At 41.3% G+C, this 21109-nt stretch overlaps 2 protein-coding genes across 3 annotated transcripts; one reads left to right on the top strand and one right to left on the bottom strand.

Moving 5' to 3' along the window:
- Positions 1 to 906: 906 nt before the first annotated feature.
- stk25b (serine/threonine kinase 25b) lies at positions 907 to 6532 on the top strand. The gene is made up of 11 exons (XM_026149773.2): positions 907 to 1303; positions 2008 to 2238; positions 2337 to 2393; positions 2510 to 2618; positions 3932 to 4089; positions 4216 to 4401; positions 4818 to 4963; positions 5077 to 5182; positions 5263 to 5334; positions 5960 to 6096; positions 6191 to 6532. The coding sequence occupies exons 1-11, from the start codon at positions 1274 to 1276 to the stop codon at positions 6228 to 6230; spliced, it is 1272 nt and encodes a 423-aa protein (XP_026005558.1). The 5' UTR covers positions 907 to 1273; the 3' UTR covers positions 6231 to 6532.
- A 3697-nt stretch (positions 6533 to 10229) lies between these two features.
- Positions 10230 to 19143, bottom strand: septin2 (septin 2). 2 transcript variants are annotated; one of them, XM_026149788.2, is made up of 13 exons: positions 19013 to 19143; positions 18171 to 18213; positions 17384 to 17498; positions 15182 to 15268; positions 14963 to 15086; positions 14639 to 14773; positions 14401 to 14518; positions 14039 to 14140; positions 13350 to 13495; positions 13065 to 13187; positions 11969 to 12029; positions 11479 to 11573; positions 10230 to 11347 (listed from the first exon to the last, which is right to left on the bottom strand). In XM_026149788.2, the coding sequence occupies exons 2-12, from the start codon at positions 18192 to 18194 to the stop codon at positions 11487 to 11489; spliced, it is 1122 nt and encodes a 373-aa protein (XP_026005573.1). In that variant the 5' UTR covers positions 18195 to 18213; positions 19013 to 19143; the 3' UTR covers positions 10230 to 11347; positions 11479 to 11486. The 2 variants fall into 2 exon arrangements, with proteins under 2 accessions (XP_026005573.1, XP_026005574.1); XM_026149789.2 differs by having other exon boundaries at positions 13104 to 13187; positions 19013 to 19142.
- Positions 19144 to 21109: the final 1966 nt, after the last annotated feature.

The raw sequence follows: 21109 nt of genomic DNA, 5'->3' as shown, positions 1-21109 counted from the left end.
AGTCTGTGTGTGGGTCACACTAGGGCCGATTAAGATGCGGGACTTTGCTTCAATGTCTGGGTTAAAAATGCACCAACCGGCCAGTTGTTACTGGGGTGTTTTGGTGGCTAGATGGTTTACTTCGAGTGCAGGTTTAAAGTCTGATGGAAATGAAACTTGCATTTTAATGAAGCTGGACCTTTTGTATTGTAGATAGATATTGTAGATTGTCAGCAGTTTCTGGATGATGTCTTTAGGTATGATGTCTATGTATGACAGCTCGTGCATAAAGGTTTGATTAAATAAATAAAAGCAAAACAAAATATAAACATTCATCCATTCAAAAGATATTACTCAGTCTTGTTAATATGTGTGTTGTCATCTTTGTCCACACTATCCACTGTGCTCAAATTTATACTATTATATCTTCATCACAGAGACAAACACAAAGATTTACTCCCACATAACACTTGTCTGCATATGGTTAATTTGATTTGCCCTAATTTGAATTTCCAGTTCCTCTGCTATCAATCATACGCAGAAAACACACACAATCATTTCCACAAAATGTAATTTAAACTTATTTCAGCTTTAAATTGAATTGAACTTGTTCATTTTCTATTTTTGTATGTAATGAATCCTCATTGGTGTTCTAATGCTGTCTGGCAGCTTGTATGGTATTATGTGAGATATATATATGGGACTTTGGTTAGATCTGAACGTAGGTAAAACCATTTTCCAAGAGATCACGTGTTGTAGTTTTTTAAATTAAAATTGTGAATGTAGTTTTATCTTATTTTAATTTTTGCCGTGTACCGTGTTAAGAAAAAAAACTTGAAAGGTTTGAAGAAGCGTGTCTCTGAAGCATGGAGAAATACAACTCCCACAATTCCAACGAATTTAAGAAAAAAACGCGCATGCGTTCTCGAGCTGGGCCATTATTTTGTCCTCCTCAAGCTTCAATTGAACAACGGGCTAAGCGCTCCTTGAAATGAATTAATTATTAATTCACGGAAAGAGCTATTTTTCTCCTCTATTTCGGACCACCGACACTCATGGAGTCTCTCGGTCAGTAGCTCGGCTGCTCAGTCCTCCGTTTTACCCGGAGGCCGAAAACAGTGCGCGGAGTGACAGCCCCGTTAAAGCCTGCAGACTGGCTGTTTATCTAGTTGGCTAGCCAGCCTAGCTAGCTTCCTAGACAGATACGAGGGGAGAAAAAACCCGAAAGGACAATTTATTGACTTTTGAAAGACAGGACTGTGGCCGTCCCTGTCCCGTCCAACCAGCCGAGGGGATGGCACACCTTCGAGACATGCAGAACCAGGTAAAGAAATGATCTTTTCTTCAACTGTCACCTCCCTGCTTCTTATCCAAGACCAGCCGAACCCCCATGGCTTTTCAGGCTTTCCATGAATAACCCGGGTGGTGGGCTAGGCCATAAAAGCAAGTGTTAATATGCACAGATGTGAATTTATGTATATATAATGTTCTTGTCGGTGTCACAGTCAGGTGTACAATTGACTGCCATCAACAAATGACAAATATGTAATAATAATCTCTGATCTTGTATGAGTGTGTAATGACATTTTATTTTTTCAGAGTTGGGCGTTTAGAGTTAAGTCTTTATTAAGATAATATTTTTTGCACTTAGTGACTTCTTTGAAGGCGTTTTTGTTCGCAAATCATTGCTCATTTCCTGCTGTTATGGAGAGACAAAACCACTGAACTTTCAGGAGTCACACTTCTTAAATTACATCCTGGCACAAAGCTCGATCTAGAGTCTAGTTAATTGTATAGGGATGTGACTGAATAGATGGGCACTGACATAGATAAGAAGGTTAATTCTAAATCATATTTTATATTTGGGCAGCGCATGCAAACACTATAATATGGAGATAAGGGACAACTGTGAACATGGCTTCTGTGTTGAGACTCGCCCACTCATAAGCACACACATTAAACTACAGGGGGTTGTCACTGTGGTATATACTCTGTACTTAAATCCCTCTTTTGCTCTCACTGGGCCAGAATACTCGGTTGGACCCTGAGGAGTACTTCACCAAGCAGGAGCGGATCGGCAAGGGTTCGTTTGGAGAGGTCTACAAAGGCATCAACAACCGCACAAAGGAGGTGGTGGCCATTAAAATTATAGACCTGGAGGAGGCAGAGGACGAGATAGAAGACATTCAGCAGGAGATCACGGTGCTGAGCCAGTGCGACAGTCCTTATGTTACAAAGTATTATGGCTCATATCTGAAGGTGAGATAATGTAAATACTGAAGTGATACTTGCCCAGATGCTTAAATATACAAACACATACAGTGGTTTGTTCCTTCAATTGTTTCCTCCTCCCACAGGGAACAAAGCTGTGGATTATCATGGAGTATTTAGGTGGAGGATCTGCTCTGGATCTAGTAAGTAGATTTCTATTTTTATGCAGCTTACAAAGTTTTAGACAACTCCTCCAATAGTGCACTTTTCATACTCGAGAGGGAAAACTCATCTTTTTGTCACACTGTCACCATCCTAGCTCCGTCCAGGACCTCTTGAAGAAACTTACATTGCTACTATACTGAGGGAAATACTAAAGGGGCTGGAGTATCTGCACTCTGAAAGGAAGATTCACAGAGATATCAAAGGTAATGAGCACTCACTTCGATCTTTACGGTGTTCAGTCCTTTTAAATCAAACTCTGGTTCATTTTCCTCCTTGGTGCTGTTTGTTTGTGCAGATGTGAACCCAGTTATCACACTCGGGCACAGACCAAAACAGCCACACAGAGACCCTTTGGAAGAGGTTGTCTTGGTGCAGTTCTAAATGAACTCCAGAATAGTTTATTTATGATGTGAATATGTTCCTGGTAGTTGACCCAAACAAACTACCAGGTTACAAGTTTGAGATTTAAAAAAAAAAAAAACTTCCTGTAGGCACGTATGCTTTGTTTTCAGAGATACAGCAAGGTACTAGAGATGTGCAAAGGTCTGTATGGGCTAGCAGCTATCCGTGAAATGAAAGTAAATTCTGTATATTCTCTAATAGTCCAGGACACAGCACCTTCTTTCTATATTTACACATCTGTCCAGTGAGCGGACTGAACATCCTGACGTGTTTTTTTTTTTTTCTCTTTGTGAAAAGATACCAAATCATAGGGAAGAACTCAAAGTTTACAAACTCACCAACTATACCAGAGAAAACAAACTATAGGTGTGAACTCACCCAAAGAGTCTCATAGGTGTCAGCTAACAGCTAACATAGTTGTCAAGTTCTGCGCTGGTACAAACTCGGGTATAATTCAGAGCTGTTTTGTAGTGTACGCTGTTGTGAGTACAAGACTCAATGCTGTGATCCAACGTTTTATGTCAACAACTGAACGCTGTGATAGAGAGCTGCTGCACAGCCGGCCTTAACCAGATGCTGCAGAGAAGAAGTGCACACACTGAAATATGCCAACGAGCTGTGTACATTTTTAACACCATCTGTGAGCTTGAAATCTCACAACATGCTGCGTGTGCGAATTGTATACACTTTTACATATTTTGTGTGTGGAGCCTTTTCTGCTCTGTTCTTTCCTTGTTATAAAAAAATGTAACACTTTGTAATTAAGTAATCGCACAAATAAGGAGTTTAAAACTTTGGTGTATTACTCGGTGGGGTGGATTTATTCTCCGTATTATTTGTGTTCTTGTGCTCCTTTTATCTACAGTTGCTTGTGAAATTAAATGCAGCACTCCAGTCTCCAAAATCCAAAATTAATTATTATGATTTTGGATTTCAAAAGTGAGAGTTGGCCTGAATAAGCTGTAACAACATTGTTACTCATTATCTCAGATGTTCTGGCCTCATCTTATTTTTAGCACGTTATATTAACCAGACTGCTGTAACAGATACAAAAAGCAGACCCAGATACTTTAGGTTGTATTTTAACGGTCTGTCTTTTCTGCCTTTCTCCCAGCTGCCAATGTGCTCTTGTCAGAGCAGGGTGATGTGAAGCTGGCAGATTTTGGGGTGGCGGGGCAGCTGACAGACACTCAGATCAAGAGGAACACATTTGTCGGCACGCCTTTCTGGATGGCCCCGGAGGTCATTAAGCAGTCAGCCTACGACTTTAAGGTGAGGCAAACGTTTGTGAACAAGCTGTGTGTACACTGAGAGCATGAAGAGACATCATTTTGTTGTTAACCAACGGGAACTGAATTTTGATGCCTTAAACAGCTTTTTATGTCTTTACCCACTCAGGCTGATATCTGGTCTCTGGGAATCACCGCCATTGAGTTGGCCAAAGGGGAACCCCCCAACTCTGATCTACACCCCATGAGAGTCCTCTTCCTAATCCCCAAAAACACTCCACCCACATTGGAAGGCCCTTACAGCAAACCCTTTAAAGAATTTGTAGAGGCTTGTCTAAATAAAGACCCCCGTTTTGTGAGTAAAACACCAACATACATGAGTATCATACATCTGGTAATAACTGCTGCACTGAGAGAAACTGAACATGAATTCTTTATCCTACCAAGTATTTTGGATTAGCATGTCCGGTCCTTAATAGGAATTAGAGATTGTTCTGGTTGTTTCTCAAATATTCCAACATGATCCAAAGTGCGCTCTTGAAAGGCGCCAAAACCTTTCCAAGTAATTTGACACTGAAGCTTGCTTTAGCATGTGTTTGTAGACAACAGCACTCCAACTTGTATGGGCTGAGTGATATTACCCTTGGTTGTACATTTTTATGCTCCTCATGTTTTTATTCACTACAATATAAAGCACCTTGAGGCAACAGTTGTTGTGATTTGACGCTGTATAAATGGAATTGAATCGAACTGAATTTCTTCTCTGCACAGAGACCAACAGCCAAAGAGCTTCTGAAACACAAGTTTATCACACGTTACACCAAGAAGACAGCTTATCTGACAGAGCTGATTGACCGCTACCGCCGCTGGAAATCAGAGGGACACGGGGAGGAGTCCAGCTCTGACGACTCGGACATGTTAGTCTCAAGAACATCACACTTATTTGCATTAACAATCAGGGTGTATCTGTCAGGGGTATGTTTACTCGTCCTTTCAATCTTCTTCCTCTTCCTGTCCCCGCTTCTTTCAGGGATGCTGATGGTGATGTAGATCAGTGTCCCATGTGGACCTTCCCCACAGTCAGGCCCACTTCTATGAACAAGTTACAGAAGGGCTACACGCACACAGATTCAGAGGTAAGGCAGACTGAGCAGAGACGGAAACACCAGGTCAAATCTTTTTTCCTTTCTTCTTACGCTCTGTTTTCTCTTTGCAGTCAGGAGATTCTGTGAAAAGGCAACCAAAGTCACAGTGCTTGTCTGCTTTGGTAACACCCACCTTCAGAGAGGTAGGCCATACTGCTGCTTTTTATACAATCTCAGATTCATTTAGATAAAATGTAGTAGTCGGAATATTTGCTTGACAATTGAAAGGTCATTAGGGTCCAAAAAGAAGGGCATCCAATGTAAGACTGCCAAATCAAACACGCAGCATTACCTAGTGTGGCGACCCCTTGTGGCAATTAAGCAGCCGACAGCAGCGTTTAGATTCATTTAGACTGGGCGTCGGCAACCTTCAGCATCAAGAGGCATTTTAGCTCCTGCTAGCAAACAGTTGGATAAAAAAAGAAGCACACGTGGGTAACGGGGCACAAACAGGCGGATGAAATTGGGAGAGGATAAATCAATATATATATATAGTAATTGTAACCTGTGACTAACGCGAGCCACAGGTTGCTGACCTCTGATTTAGACAAAGGGCCAACATCATGACACCGTGAATCTCTGCCTTGTTTTTTACCATTAACAGGTAAGAGTGAAGTGGGTCTTGTTATGATATTAATAAAAAGCTTGCCCCCACATAACCTGTTTCATTATATTTACTCTAAACAGAAGGATTTTTTTTTCTTTTTTTAAGTTTCTCACTGCACGGCATACTAAATCGTTCCTGTTTGATTTTTCCTTTACCACCAGTTGAAGGAGAAGCGGCGGGCAAGTGGCGGCGGAGTAGGAGCCATTGAGGAACTGGAGAATGCCTTCAACCTGGCAGAGGAGTCCTGTCCGGGCATCTCTGACCGTCTCGTTACACATGTGATGGAGAGAGTGTGCAGGTGATGTACCGCCGTCTCAGCCGGGCTGTTTAATATTAAACAGCAAATACACACTTATCTTATTCTGACCTGCTGCTTCATGTCGTTCTTTTAGGTTTTCTTTAAATGGCAACACCACCCCGTCTTCGCGGTGAAAGCCTCGCTGGATGTAACGTGACCCTTCGACCCTTTTTCAGTCCCCCCCAAATCCACACAGCTTCTCAGATAAGGACCACAGACGAATCCCCACCCACCTCCATCCCCTCATACCTGTACACCCTTCCAAGTCCAGCCCCTGAAGAGATCTTTTAATTAGTTATAATTAAATATTTTTACAGTTTTTCTTTATGAGCGGAGAGTATTTAAGACAAAAAAGCCATGACAGTTAGAGCGTTGTGTATCCATGTTAGTGGAAAAAAAACCAACTATAATAAATTCTATGAAAAATGTTCCATTATCTTTGCTGTCATATGTCATTAATTTAACTACTGGCTCGTGTTTCTTTTTTATAGAGGACCTATAATACTTTCCTTTATTTTCTCTCATGTATATGCTGTTACACGCTTGATGCTCAGATTACACTTGGCCAAAGTTTAAGTTTACTGCTCAAAAAGGAACACTTAGTCCTCGCAGTATAACACCAACTCACGTCAGGAGTATCAACCTGGCCAGGCTGGAACCTCAAACCACTGCGAATTCATTTTGTGTGCTTTTAGAAATGAAAATGATAGCGTGATGCTGAGCTTCTGGGCAGTATTTGAGTATTTGGCTGCTTCACCAGCATAAAGTCCAACAGTGGCTCTGGGGATTTCATTCCTGTACTATTCTGTGTTATACTGGGATCATTAAAGGTTACCTTCATTGTTTTGAGCAGTGTAATTACATCAGTGAGCTAAAAAGAGCCCAGACTTAAGACTGCTATCAGTTTCAGACGTTTTTTTCCTACTCTTGATTCTGTATGGTGCATTGCGATATCCTTATTATGGTCTTTTCAGGTACATACATTTAGCTGTCAGCACAGAAGCCCCACCCATGTGCCATACAAGCCTGTGTATGAGAACGATATTGAGAGGAAAGCTGGTTTTAGGGGAGGGTGAAGGAAACGAAGAGGTTGTTTCAAATACAAGATGGTTGAGGATTATTTGTAACAATGATTTCCAAAGATATTGGAATAATGGTCTAAGATGAAAGTATGGACCTAGAAACATAATAGGTTAATCTTAAATACAGTGCAAAAGTCTTGAGTCACCCCTCTTTTCTTTATATTTTGCTCCCAAGGAGCCAGACTTTTGTAATTTCAAAAGTGCTATTGAGCAGTAGTTCTCAAGGACGTCTTTCAAAAACATATTTTGGACCTTGGCTGCTTTTTCAGTCCAGTCCTTGCACCTGTTCATTGCCAGTGGAACGTTTTCTTTTTTTTTTTTAACGACCAGCACCAATGAACCATTCAAGGGCTGCATTTCAACCAGCAGCAATGGGATTGTGTCATAAATGATGGAATTATAAACCAGGAAAAGTCCGATTTTGTTCCAACATGTAACCCTATCTAAAAAGCATAAAGAAGAATAAAGGTACATATTACATTTCATCTTTCAGACTTGCTAGAACTGTTTTTTGCCTTATTGTGTTAATAAAAATGTGTTGCACCTTTTTCTAGTTTTCCTAGAAAACCATGAAGAAATGAGGGGTGGCTCAAGACTTCTGCCAAGTATCAGTATCAGCTTTAACCTAGCCTATACAGGGAGTGCAGAATTATTAGGCAAATGAGTATTTTGTCCACATCATCCTCTTCATGCATGTTGTCTTACTCCATGCTGTATAGGCTCAAAAGCCTACTACCAATTAAGCATATTAGGTGATGTGCATCTCTGTAATGAGAAGGGGTGTGGTCTAATGACATCAACACCCTATATCAGGTGTGCATAATTATTAGGCAACTTCCTTTCCTTTGGCAAAATGGGTCAAAAGAAGGACTTGACAGGCTCAGAAAAGTCAAAAATAGTGAGATATCTTGCAGAGGGATGCAGCAGTCTCAAAATTGCAAAGCTTCTGAAGCGTGATCATCGAACAATCAAGCGTTTCATTCAAAATAGTCAACAGGGTCGCAAGAAGCGTGTGGAAAAACCAAGGCGCAAAATAACTGCCCATGAACTGAGAAAAGTCAAGCGTGCAGCTGCCAAGATGCCACTTGCCACCAGTTTGGCCATATTTCAGAGCTGCAACATCACTGGAGTGCCCAAAAGCACAAGGTGTGCAATACTCAGAGACATGGCCAAGGTAAGAAAGGCTGAAAGACGACCACCACTGAACAAGACACACAAGCTGAAACGTCAAGACTGGGCCAAGAAATATCTCAAGACTGGTTTTTCTAAGGTTTTATGGACTGATGACATGAGAGTGAGTCTTGATGGGCCAGATGGATGGGCCCGTGGCTGGATTGGTAAAGGGCAGAGAGCTCCAGTCCGACTCAGACGCCAGCAAGGTGGAGGTGGAGTACTGGTTTGGGCTGGTATCATCAAAGATGAGCTTGTGGGGCCTTTTCGGGTTGAGGATGGAGTCAAGCTCAACTCCCAGTCCTACTGCCAGTTTCTGGAAGACACCTTCTTCAAGCAGTGGTACAGGAAGAAGTCCGCATCCTTCAAGAAAAACATGATTTTCATGCAGGACAATGCTCCATCACACGCGTCCAAGTACTCCACAGCGTGGCTGGCAAGAAAGGGTATAAAAGAAGAAAAACGAATGACATGGCCTCCTTGTTCACCTGATCTGAACCCCATTGAGAACCTGTGGTCCATCATCAAATGTGAGATTTACAAGGAGGGAAAACAGTACACCTCTCTGAACAGTGTCTGGGAGGCTGTGGTTGCTGCTGCACGCAATGTTGATGGTGAACAGATCAAAACACTGACAGAATCCATGGATGGCAGGCTTTTGAGTGTCCTTGCAAAGAAAGGTGGCTATATTGGTCGCTGATGTGTTTTTGTTTTGTTTTTGAATGTCAGAAATGTATATTTGTGAACGTGGAGATGTTATATTGGTTTCACTGGTAAAAATAAATAATTGAAATGGGTATATATTTGTTTTTTGTTAAGTTGCCTAATAATTATGCACAGTAATAGTCACCTGCACACACAGATATCCCCCTAAAATAGCTAAAACTAAAAACAAACTAAAAACTACTTCCAAAAACATTCAGCTTTGATATTAATGAGTTTTTTGGGTTCATTGAGAACATGGTTGTTGTTCAATAATAAAATTATTCCTCAAAAATACAACTTGCCTAATAATTCTGCACTCCCTGTAGGTTCACATTAGTCCAGTGCTGCAGATGCTTCATTAATGTTTTAAAAGTAATCTTCTATTTAAAAAAAATGTTGTTACACTATCATTTGATCCAGTTTCCACGCCTCTTGCTGCACATGGGAATATAAGCTTGAAGGTTTGGTAATTAACCTCTATATCTCACAGTATCTCAGTAATTAGTGACACCCTGTTACTGTGAGGGCAGAATCACGGTGGTTCTTTCAGAGGTAATTAATCTCACTGAAATAAAACACGTAGCAGAGCATCACCTGATGTGCATGACGAGCAGCGTCGGGCTCCTCTAATTTTATAAAGTTTATGGTCTAACTGAACACCAGCAGGCACTGATTAGGTTTCAATGGGAAGTGTTGCCTGTCTAAGATCCAGTGTATCATACACCCAGAATCAGTAATCAGCAGAGTTGTGTTGCTTCTGAGGCATACCTTTCTTTATGAATTTAGAAAAATTAATTGCATGACCAATCGCTCTGTGGCTCATGGCTGCTTTCGTCTAGTCATAGTCTGTAAATGGGATCTGGCAAAATGCTTTAACACAAGCAGCTTAAATTCAGCCAACGGTAATCAGGCATTCACCTGATTTTCCCTAACACTGCAAACTTACCTGGTAAGTTATTCTCACAGACGTTAAATCTTGCACAAAAATGATTGAAACTGTGTCCATTGTCTTTCCGTATACACACAAACGCAGTGATTACAAACACCCACATTTCTTTCTGTTATTTAAATCTTATTATTTGAACTGTTCTCCCTTAGAAATAAAACAAAAAAACAAAAAAGGTAGGGGGGAAATGTTAAAAAAAAAAAAAAAAAAAAGCAGACTAAAAAAAAATGTTTGATACTTAATAAAACTTTTATTACAATATATGCATCAAGAACAAAATCTGTCAGGTACAAACAGCACAAAGGAATGTCAGAACTCACATCTCGGCTGGTGAGGGGATCGTTGGCTACACTGACCTCATCAGGTCGCCTTTAAACTCTGCGGTCAGTAGGGACAGGTAGAAGTTTCAACTTCTTAAATCTCACTGTACCAATAAATTCGCTCACTGCTCCTGTCACATGATTTCACTTTACACCGAGGACGACACACGTGAAGGACTAAATGCATTTAGTTAAGTGAAAGCACCAAAGAGGCCTCGCGCCTCATTTGTCTGGCGTATGGGGAAGACTATAAAAGGTTCTGGATCACAGTTTAATTCATATCAAAAGGAGCTTAACCACACTCGAAGGCAGTTGAACATACTGAGAAAAGCACAAATGGATGAAACGCTGCCCTAAAATTTATCATAATTTTTTTTATGGGTTGAGAATCGCATGCACATGAGCGGGTTAACATCAATACTGAGCAGGACAGGTTCCATTTAATGGCAAGCATGTATGGTGAACTCATAAATTGTTAAATAATGTTTTCTCCTGACAGGAATAACATTGAAACAGTCATGTAACAATGGAATAAAAGAGGTTTTTCAGCTACGTCTGCTACTACAGTTCTCTCTCTCAATGACACTCCTTCACAGAGCATGTGTTAGCATGTGCTCCGACAGACGCTTCAGCACTAAAGTCTTCGCATAGAAGCAGCAATACTTTGGTTTTCTGAACAGCAAACAAAAGGAAAAAAAAATTAACTATCTCCCAATATAAAATATGCAAGCATTTTAAAATATTGGTCATATGACTTCATTTCAGTAAACGATTTCTTCTAAAGTGGTACAATTAAAAAAAAAAAAAAAAAAAAAAATGGAACCGTGTGTGAATATATAAATGTAACACTGTTGAATATACTTTACTGTATGCATTTAAAAAAAAAAAAAAAAGACTCCAGATCCCATGTGGAGCTGAAATTACAAAAATAATAATAATAAAATAGTGGCAAGCAAGAGGAGTCATGACCAGGCAAGCTTTACACCTTTTCCATCTCTCTGGTCAAACTCGAGCAGTGGCTCAAATATCTAATCCGGAAAAAAAAGAAAAGTAAGAATATTAATATTTGGACATCTGAAGAAATCTAGCACGCTGTAAAATAACTGATAATGCGTCTGCAGCAGAATTGCCCTCGGGTCTCCACAGGTCTGCCTCTTACCATCAGTTTCACACATGTTGGCCTTCTCCCTCTCCGTCTCCTTGTTTCTGCATCTGGGCCTGCATCTTGGCAATCATCTCCTGCATTCGCCTCAGCTGAACGACACAGAACATCAAAAGGTGCGAATCAGGACACTCATGGCTGCGACTTTGAAGTGACATAAGGCATTTTGGGGGGGTTTTCTATAGAGTCTATCATATAATATTGTTTGTTGTTTCTGCAAGGTTGTCTACTTATTTGTTTTAAACTGGACCTTGGTGCACACCCTCACTCCATCCCCTGTCTGAAATATGCCGTTTCATCTCCTCTCCCTTTAAAACCTGCCTCCTTGTTCGCAACAGTCAACAAATCTTCTGACTGGCTGCCCGTCGCAAACACAAGCAATAAATGTGCCTCATCTTTATCTTGGCCCAAAAACTTTCTTTAGGAAACCTAAACAACACATTTCTTTGAAAACAACGCTTGTAGTCTAGTGTCTGAAATATCTCACCTCAGCCTCCTTCTCCTGCAGGATCATATCCTTGTCCATTTCCTCCGGCTCAGGTCCCTTTCTGCTTTACAGACACAACTATAGTTACTGCAATGCTGTGCGCTGCAAAAATCAATGACTTAATTATGCAGGACACAATTAAAAAGATAATCATTAAAGCAAATACACAACTGGAGAGGTTATAAATGCTCTTGTAGTGATTTTTGAAGCATGATTATTTAGTCAGCAGAGAAACTGTGTTTTCTCTGCATGAGAGAGTGTTGCCATTTTAAGCAGCGTTAAGCAAACACGACAAAAGCCACACTGAGGAAGTAGAAAAGCGGGTCAGTGGGTTAGTTTTGTCTGCAGGGACAAGGTTTGTCTGCAGGGACAAGGTTTGTCAGCGAAGAGTTGGCAGCTACAACAAATAACTACACAGAGGTGAAAGCATGAAGATTCAAGAGAGAAGCAGTGGGTGCAAAGGTCAGGGGAAGAGCAGGACCTCCCCCAAACTAAGAAAATCCAAAAATAAAACAGTACCTCCATCAGTCCACTCACTGGGAATAAGGCAATTCAACACCAAACACCATCTTTGGACAGATGGCACGGCAAATATGAAGACAGTAAAACCACTCCCTTATTCTGTGTTGCCTTTAGAAGAAAAGTCTAAAAACAGTCCTTTGGGTCAACGTTAGGGGTTAAATAATGAGCTACCCACACTATGTTAAATGCTACACACACAGTAATCTTGTTTCTAACCTGCACAGATTTGCTACACACAAGATAAAACAACCCACTAAAGCAAACAGCACTAAATTCACCTCCAACTACCTCTACCTCTACCTATTACAGTTCACATGCAAAAATCACGGGTTAGAGTTACTGTACTACAGAACTGATACTGGAAAAAAGGAAATGAATGACCGGACTACCCAATGAACAGGAATAACTCTTTATTTTTCCTTTTCTGGTTGGTTTAGCTGGGTTTTGTTAAGTTTCACCTCGTGTGTGTGTGTGTTTTTTCCACAATACTGGATGTAAATGTACACACAGCTCAGAGATTTGCTGTTTGAGGAGGGGGAGGTGCAGAAAAGCAAGCAGACAGGGAAGTACGTACGCAGGAGACATAGGCAGAATGTAACCATGGGAGGACAACCTGCCACCCCGTTTGAGGCGCTCCGAACGGAAGTTCTCATAGTGCAGGTCCTGGGTTACTTCCTGGAGATCCTGCATGTGGGTTCTGTGGGATTGAGGAAAAGTCAAACAATAAACAGATTTGCAGAGAGCTCAGGCACCGCCATACTCCCTCCAAAGGCAGGCGGAGGCCGTCTGGTTACAGCAGTTTCAAAATGAGACTACGTTATCTACACAGTTTTGTCAACTCACAAACTTCACCACTCACATCAGCATGATCCGCAGTTTGAGGAAATCATTGTGCTCCGGGTTCTCCACCTCCACCACTCCCCAAGGGTACAGACGACCTCTGACCTTTTTCCCTTTGGCCTCAATCTGCTGGTTGGAACCTACCACTGCAAATGGGATGCTAGCCTGGAGAAGAGGAGCAGTAGCTCATATTTATCATGTTTCAACCACACACCATGGATAATTATGATACTTAAAACCAATCCCTAAATTGATAGTTGGAAGTTTAACAAAAGCAGAGCTGTCCCAAACGAGTACCAAAGCTTCTAAAGTGAATAATCAAAGCTTCACAAGATGACCAGGAGAGTAGGATTGGGTTGTCTACCACCTCACCCTAACTAACCAACCAACTAAACCAGCAAATCCTGCATTTATGACATATAAACTAACTGTTTTTACAAAAAATTAATATTTGTTGGAAAGGGCTGTCTGATAGCTTTCCTCTTTGCTTTTGTGGTCTGCACCGGCTAACACACTGAACCTTGACCCAGAGTTTATTTTGATGCGTTTGTTTGTAAGCACACGTGCCATCTCACAAGTTGACTCACAAAAAACACTGAGATAGAAACTGGGTTTTGTTCAAATCTCCCATCGCTATTTGCGTAGGAAGAAGACAGAAAGAAACCTTTCTCAAAGGTTGAAATCGTGCACAGATAATGAAGTCAGTACCTTGAGGATCCTCGTCTGCTCTTTGAAATCTTCATCTTCATCTGACTCAGCATCGGGAAGATGGTAGATTTTGATGCCATGCTCGTCGATCTCATCGAGAATCTTGATAACACGAGAGTGTAAAACAACAGTTATTAGCAGTTATGTTAAACTGATGATGATCTTCTGCTTTCTTTTGATTCCAGACACGAGATAACGATCCTCAGAATCATTTCTCAGGATCAGCTGATACAGTAGTACCTGCAAAATTCTGACGCACCCGATGGATAAAGCAGTGAGTATGATAACATGATACTGTAACTACTCTTCAAGTCAGGAAATGGAAAAAGTCCCCGAACAATGGGTAACTCTGGCGTCCTCACCCTGCGCTTGAGCCTCTCCCTCTCTCTGAGGGTGAGTGTGTCGGCCTTAGCGATGACAGGAACCACATTGACCTTGTTGTGAATGGCCTTCATGAACTGGACGTCAAGTGGTTTCAGGCTGGGAGGGAAAGGAAACAGAGGGTCAACGAGAGACAAAGAATCTGCGTGAACAGAGGACCTTCACTGTAATGACTTAGGCCTATACAGTATTTGTGCAAGTGGGGATAGCAGGACGCACCCGTGGCCGAGTGGGGAGATGAAATAGAAGCAGCAGTGAACTCTATTGTCAACAATGTGTCTACGATTTAGGCCGCTCTCGTCGTGGAGGTAGCGCTCAAACTGGTCATCAATGTAGCTGATAATGGTGCTGAAACTGGATGGACAAAAAAAGAAAAAGTTAGAAATTATACTGAGCAAAGGCAACCACAAAGCCTGGCTAATAATAGATTCTCTCCTATCCTCTCCTATCATCACCACTCACAGATCACAGGAATAAGATAGCAATTCAAATCCAAAAATACCTCATCTACTCATCAGCCTCCACCCTACAATGATTTCTCACCAGTCTTGGCTGTTGATGGCGTCTCCGTATCCTGGTGTGTCAACCACAGTGAGGCGGAGCTTCACTCCTCGCTCCTCGATTTCTACAGTGGATGCCTCGATCTGAACTGTCCTTTCTATTTTTTCTACGAGAGGGAAAGATCAAATGCAGGTTTCTCAAACTGCTTCACAAAAAATTAATCATCAGTGTTTTCAGCGTGTAAATGTGTGTGTGTTTTACCTGCTGCTCCAGGAATGACTCTCTCAGGGTACAGGTCAGTGAGGAAGAGGCTGTTGATCAAGGTGGATTTTCCAAGTCCAGATTCACCTTTAGATAACAGGAAGGTAAAGCTGTCACAAGTAAATGAGGGCTGCATAATGGTTAAATGGTTAATGGCCTGTATTTGTATAGCGCATTACTAGTCCCTATGGCCCCCAAAGCGCTTTACACAACCAGTCATCCACCGATTCACACACACATTCACACACTGGTGATGGCAAGCTACATTGTAGCCACAGCCACACTGGGGCGCACTGACAGAGGCGAGGCTGCCGGACACTGGCGCCACCGGGCCCTCTGACCACCACGGCCCGTAATTATTAGCATTAACACAATGCTAATAATTACAAATGCACAGTCAGGCTCTGGTTAGTGCAAGGGCTCTTCTAATGCAGAGCTCAGTTTCAACCAAAAGAACAAAGACGTCCTCAGTGCGCCGCAGGAAACGCAGTGTGTAACACACACTGCATCTCACACAAGATAGAAATACACATCAACCAAACTCTAAATCTGACTTCAGCATTAATCTTTCCCCAGCCGTCAGGTGGCTGAAACCTTGTCAGAAGCTGGGAAGGATACGAGTTTGTTCATGAGTTAAGGGTAAGAACCTCAAATTGACCAGAGAGGTTACACAAAAGAGACCTGACATTCAAAAGCCAAATAGAAAACTACAGAATTCCAAATTTAGCAGGTTAAACAGGAAACATGACACCAATTGTGTGGTGAAATTTCCATTTTTCCATTTTCTTTATGACTTTTCAAATTCAGGGTCAGGTGGAAACTGGAGCCTATCCCAGCTGTTATGGGGAACAGGCAAGGTACATCCTGGACAGGTATCCAGTCTATCACAGGGGAAAGGACTGATGTGATTCTAAAACTATATTAGTCCAGCTCTTTAATAAAATAAACAAAGGGTAAACAAACTGTATTTAATGAGAATGACGTTATTTGAATGCTTCAGTCGATATAATTTATGAATGAACTACACATCAGTATCAATGTCTTTACAGGACAAAATTTAAACCATGCATCCAAATACCAATAGTAGGTGTTCCTCAAGTGAAAGACAATAGTAACTCAGTCTGATAATCAGGCCAAGAAAAACCTCCTGCACACCACACAAACATCTGATCTGATCTGCCGCATCGCTTCAGTCTAACACTCTGCCTGCTGTCTGGAAAAAAAGATTCAAAGCAACCGTAAAGACAAGAAACTACTGTTTAGTTTCTTGGTTACATCCAGCTAAAAACAGAAGTCGAGCACAGACACAGAGTCTTAAACAGCTGCTCTCGCCAGGCTGTGACAAAAGATTTACTGAGGTCTTCTTTAGTGGCAATTTGCCAGGAGGTCTTGTAAGGGAGCAAACTGACATATTTATTATGCACACTGCAAGTTCAAGTGCATGTGGGAAAGGAAGAGACTACAGAGATCAATGCTTTTCATTTTCATTGCAACATTATTATTTCTATACGTGGAGAAGAGCAGCATCTAGCCGCTCACCCAGGAAAACACTGATTTAATTTAATAACGGGGGGGGGGGGGGGGGGGGGGGGTTAAACAGAGGGTATATTACTGCATTACAAGAACCAGCAGGCCTCGCTGTCCACTGTTTGAATGGGTCCCTGGAGGCACACAGGCTACATTCCTCCCTGGTTTATTTTAAAGAAGAAGGATGAGCAGTGTTGAGGGGAGCTTCGACCCTCCCCCATTCCCAGCAAGCACAGGGGTTCACCCAGTCACAGGAACCAGAGTAAGAGTTTACACTGCTGCCAACATCAGCTGAGCAGCTTTACCGATGACTACGTCTGCGCAGAAAAAAAACTTCATGCACAGTAAGACAGTCAAGTGCAAGCCTACGAATTATAGAACACAAAACAACCGGTGTGCTCGTGACACACAAACGAAAAAAATCTACGGAAGTCAAAAAGAGCTCAGACTGCAAAAACTGCATATTGTTCAAGCGAGCATCCAAGATCCCAACATGAATTTAACCCAATAACATGAGCGAAAAAAGACAAAATGCATTCCATAAAGTGGCCGTGTTTACTCTAGCTTTAACATTCTTATCACTGAGATACATTATCATTTTCCAGACTAAATAAAAAACTGCGTCACGTCACAGCAACATGAAAAATGTGGTGGGAAAAGCATTAGCGCACTCACCTACAACCATAAGGGTGAACTCAAAGCCCTTTTTTACAGATTTTCGATGAACCTGATTAGGCAGGTTGGCGAATCCAACATACCCCGGGGTCTCGGGGTTTGAGAACTGCCCCTGCTGTAGCGAAAAGGGAGGAAAAGTAAAAAGAAAGGAGTGTAAAATGATTATTACTTCCGATTAAACTGAGCAGGATAAATGTGAGGTGACAGCTAATTATATGCGAGCGAGCTTAAATCACTGAGCAGGCTTGACTGTGACGGGGTTATTTAAGAGGCTATTTCCAAAAGATCTCGCACCACCCCATTCATCCAGCATTTTCTACACGCAGCTCATCAAAAGGAAGCCATTTACCAATCCCTGCAGCTAGCCAGGCTGTATACCAGAAAATTCAAATGTAATACAAAGCAGCACCTTCTTTATTCAGTTTATAAGGTGGACAAAGCCTCCATTCCTTGTCCTTTCAGGAAGAAGGTCAAGATGAGCGAGCTTGATAAGCAGTGTGTTTTTACACTGCCCTTAGCCCTTTCAGTACAAAGAAAACTGCATGAGTGAGTCATGAGGATAATGAGCAGCACGCAGACAATGTACCCATTAACAGGACGGTAATATCAATGCCTAAAAAACAAGAAGTTTCAACTCAGTGGGCATATTGTGTTTCCTTTTCACTACCATTAAAGCTACTGCAATGGAGTAGGCAGTCACTGAAGTACAGGCAGGAATCTAGTATTACAGCATGCCTATTGGTTCAGATAGAAAAACTGGTTGGTTTGTTTGTTTGATATGATTTACCTTCATTTTGTCAGCTTGAGACATGTTTTCCTCCTTGTTTAGGCTGAAAGAGAAGACAAAAAACAGACAGATATAAACCAACCAACACAAAAAAATCTTTTCTCACCCTTCTTCTAAAATGGGGGTTGGACTCATGCAGTCACATACTCAGAGGCTTCAGAGTATGAGAGACAGGAAGTCTGTTTTTTGCTCGGAGTGGCTTGTGAGAGTGATGTGTCTCACCACAGAAAAAACTGCTTTCCTGCTCTAGGTGTCTGCATTACAGCTGCATCCCACTACAGCTCTATGATCTGAGGGAAGAGATGAAGCTTAAGCCTTCAAACCCAACCTTTCTGTAATTACCATCATATCGGTCTCTTTTGCTAGTTGTGTTGTAGGCTGTTGTATGTTATTCGAAACCCCCGAATGAACTGAAACTGTGAGAAACACACCGACAGTACGAGGGAGAAGACGTTTTCTCTGCATATAACCGAGCATTTCTTTTCCGGTTAATTAACTAAATATGTTTCCGAGGTAGTTTAGTTGAGTTAGCATTACAAGTCAGCTGATTTTCCGATTTTCTAAATGTGACTGATATTACTTAATAAACCAGCTTCGGGTATTTTAAAATTTTGCTATAGCGGTAACAAACCTCCCGGTTATCGACGGTCAATTGAACGCTGTTTAACAAGCTAGCAGCCCGAGCTAGCAGCCCGGGACACTGTTAAGCTAAGCTTTAATTACTATTAACTAGCCGGGCAGGAAATCAAATAAGCTAATGTTAGCTTCGTCGTTTTAACAGCGACGGCGCCGACACACTCGGTGATAAATAACTGGTTAAATGCTGAAAAGTACACGGTTACCTTGCAGAGTAGATGGAAGTACAGGGAGCGATGAGCAGCAGACTTGGCGGACACCTCAAATTCTTCAGATTCCGCTGCAGCAGCTTCCTTTAGCACACAGACCACAATGCACTGGGCGAGAGGAGCGCAGCAGGCTCAGCCCTCAGCCGAGCCACTGAGACTGCTAACTAACTAAAACTAGGTGTCAAAAAGGTAAATCAAATAAAAACTAGACTTTAGAAAATATAGAAAACAGAATAATAAAAACAGAGAGGAACATTATTTTGTGTTTGTCAATATAGTTAAGTCATTGCTGCAGATGTTCAGTAAGAATAGGTTAATACAAGACTTAGCTGTAATACCTGATCTATTTTTTTTTTAAATTTTGCCCTTGAAAAATGTCCTCTATGATATAATAACAGGATTAAACTAACATTCGTATTAATGAAAACTACGGTGAATGTTTAACATGTTCAGACTTATAGAAACTAAACTGGAAAAAATAAACAGATTCTAACGAAAACTTAACTGAACCCGAAAACACTGAAGTCTGAAACTGACAAAAGAAAAAGAAAAAAAAGACTTTGCCCCTGTGAGTCAGCAGGAGCCTGTGTCATGTACAAGATCGGCCATTAGAAATGCATTATAAAAGATAAAAGCCCATCAGACAGAGCATGGGGGTTATTAACAGACTAGACTCCCAAAGGGGATATAATAAGTAGGAGCTACCCTGAATTATTAATATAGTCCAGTCTGTGATGCAGCTCAGATTGAGCCTTTATGGTAAGTTCAACATAGGGAAGTCTTTTTCTTCTTCCACCTGCACATATTGGGTGTCACCATACAGCTGATCATCTGCCTCCAGCTCACCCTATCTCTAGACTTCACTTATGTCACACCAATGTCTGCAGGTCCTCCTTGACTACACTCATGAACTGAGGCCTTTTGTCCGCTATACCTACTATTCCTCCTCTCCACTTGTCCAAACCATCCAAAGTTAATAAATCCAACGTAAATAAATTATAAAATATTTTACATTTTGTGAAACATCTACAATTTCATTAGCTGAGGTTTCATGAAGGTGGAAGATCTTGTGAGAGACAGGCTTTGTAGCAAGATATATTTTTGTGATGTTTTCAGATATTTATTCTTTCACACTCTAGTTCTCCCTCAATGGGGAGCAGCTTCAAGGAATCAGCATAACTTCTAGTTATTCCCACCGATGTTAATAATGGGATTAATATGCCGCTATTGTCTGCCCATCTCCTTATCTCAGTTATGTTACCTAACAGCAGACCCTCTAGACTGAGGAGACTGGGTAATGTAGGTTATTTTGAAGATAGGGGTGTAAACTGAGAAGCATTTCCATGTGTCAGCCTGTTTCAAATACTTGTCATTGCTGGTATGTTTTCCTCAATGATGCCAAACTAATGCAATGCAGCTGTTGCACAACTGAGTCAGAAACTCCTGTTATTAGATAGTGTTGAGAGAGATCGTGTTAAACAATGCTGATTGTCCTTGTAAGGGGAATCAGTAAATAATGTAAGTTATAAGCAGACTTGATATGGCACTACAATCAATTACTCATTAATACCAGTCCCTGCTTGCAGAGCTGTCTGAATAACACTGGAATGTAGCTTAAAAATGTAAACAATCACAGTCAGGCTGGGACAATCCTGATCTTTTTCTTCTGAACAAAATGGCTTTCACAAATAACTGTTGTCTGATTTATCTATCTGAGTTGTCTAACTTCTCTATCTACAGTTACAGGCTGAGAGGATCTGATAGCACTTTGGGTGTTTGGGTAAAGCGTGGGTGCACTCTCAGGGGGAAGGGTCACATTTCTATACCGACGATTCCTAAACTGTTCCTATAAACAGTGAAGCACACCGATCATAGGTTCAAGAGGAAAACATCGCTGATTATCTTGTGTCAGTTTGCTTTAAAAGGAGGTTTCTCAGTAGTCACAACATAAAGTCTTTGCAGTACATGTAAGGCTATCATGAAATATGCGAGAATCATATCCTGCATATCCTGCTTATAAATGGGGATTCGTTACATTTTTTTTGACAGAATTTTACAGCCTGATGCAGTCACGCACTGATATCTTTAATGGAT

The sequence above is a fragment of the Astatotilapia calliptera genome, chromosome 18 (genome assembly GCF_964374335.1).
Source record: "Astatotilapia calliptera chromosome 18, fAstCal68.1, whole genome shotgun sequence".
In the NCBI taxonomy this organism is placed as follows: domain Eukaryota; kingdom Metazoa; phylum Chordata; class Actinopteri; order Cichliformes; family Cichlidae; genus Astatotilapia; species Astatotilapia calliptera.
This window is presented reverse-complemented; position numbering and strand designations above follow the sequence as displayed.

Coding starts and splice junctions, on each gene's coding strand:
- septin2 (XM_026149788.2), bottom strand. CDS start 18,194: ATGTCTCAAGCTGACAAAATGAAG. Junction 17,499..18,170: donor CTCAAGCTGACAAAATGAAG/GTAAATCATATC, acceptor TTTTCGCTACAG/CAGGGGCAGTTCTCAAACCC. Junction 14,141..14,400: donor GGGAGAGGCTCAAGCGCAGG/GTGAGGACGCCA, acceptor CGTGTTATCAAG/ATTCTCGATGAGATCGACGA.
- stk25b (XM_026149773.2), top strand. CDS start 1,274: ATGGCACACCTTCGAGACATGCAGAACCAG. Junction 2,619..3,931: donor GATTCACAGAGATATCAAAG/GTAATGAGCACT, acceptor CCTTTCTCCCAG/CTGCCAATGTGCTCTTGTCA. Junction 5,183..5,262: donor ACACGCACACAGATTCAGAG/GTAAGGCAGACT, acceptor TTCTCTTTGCAG/TCAGGAGATTCTGTGAAAAG.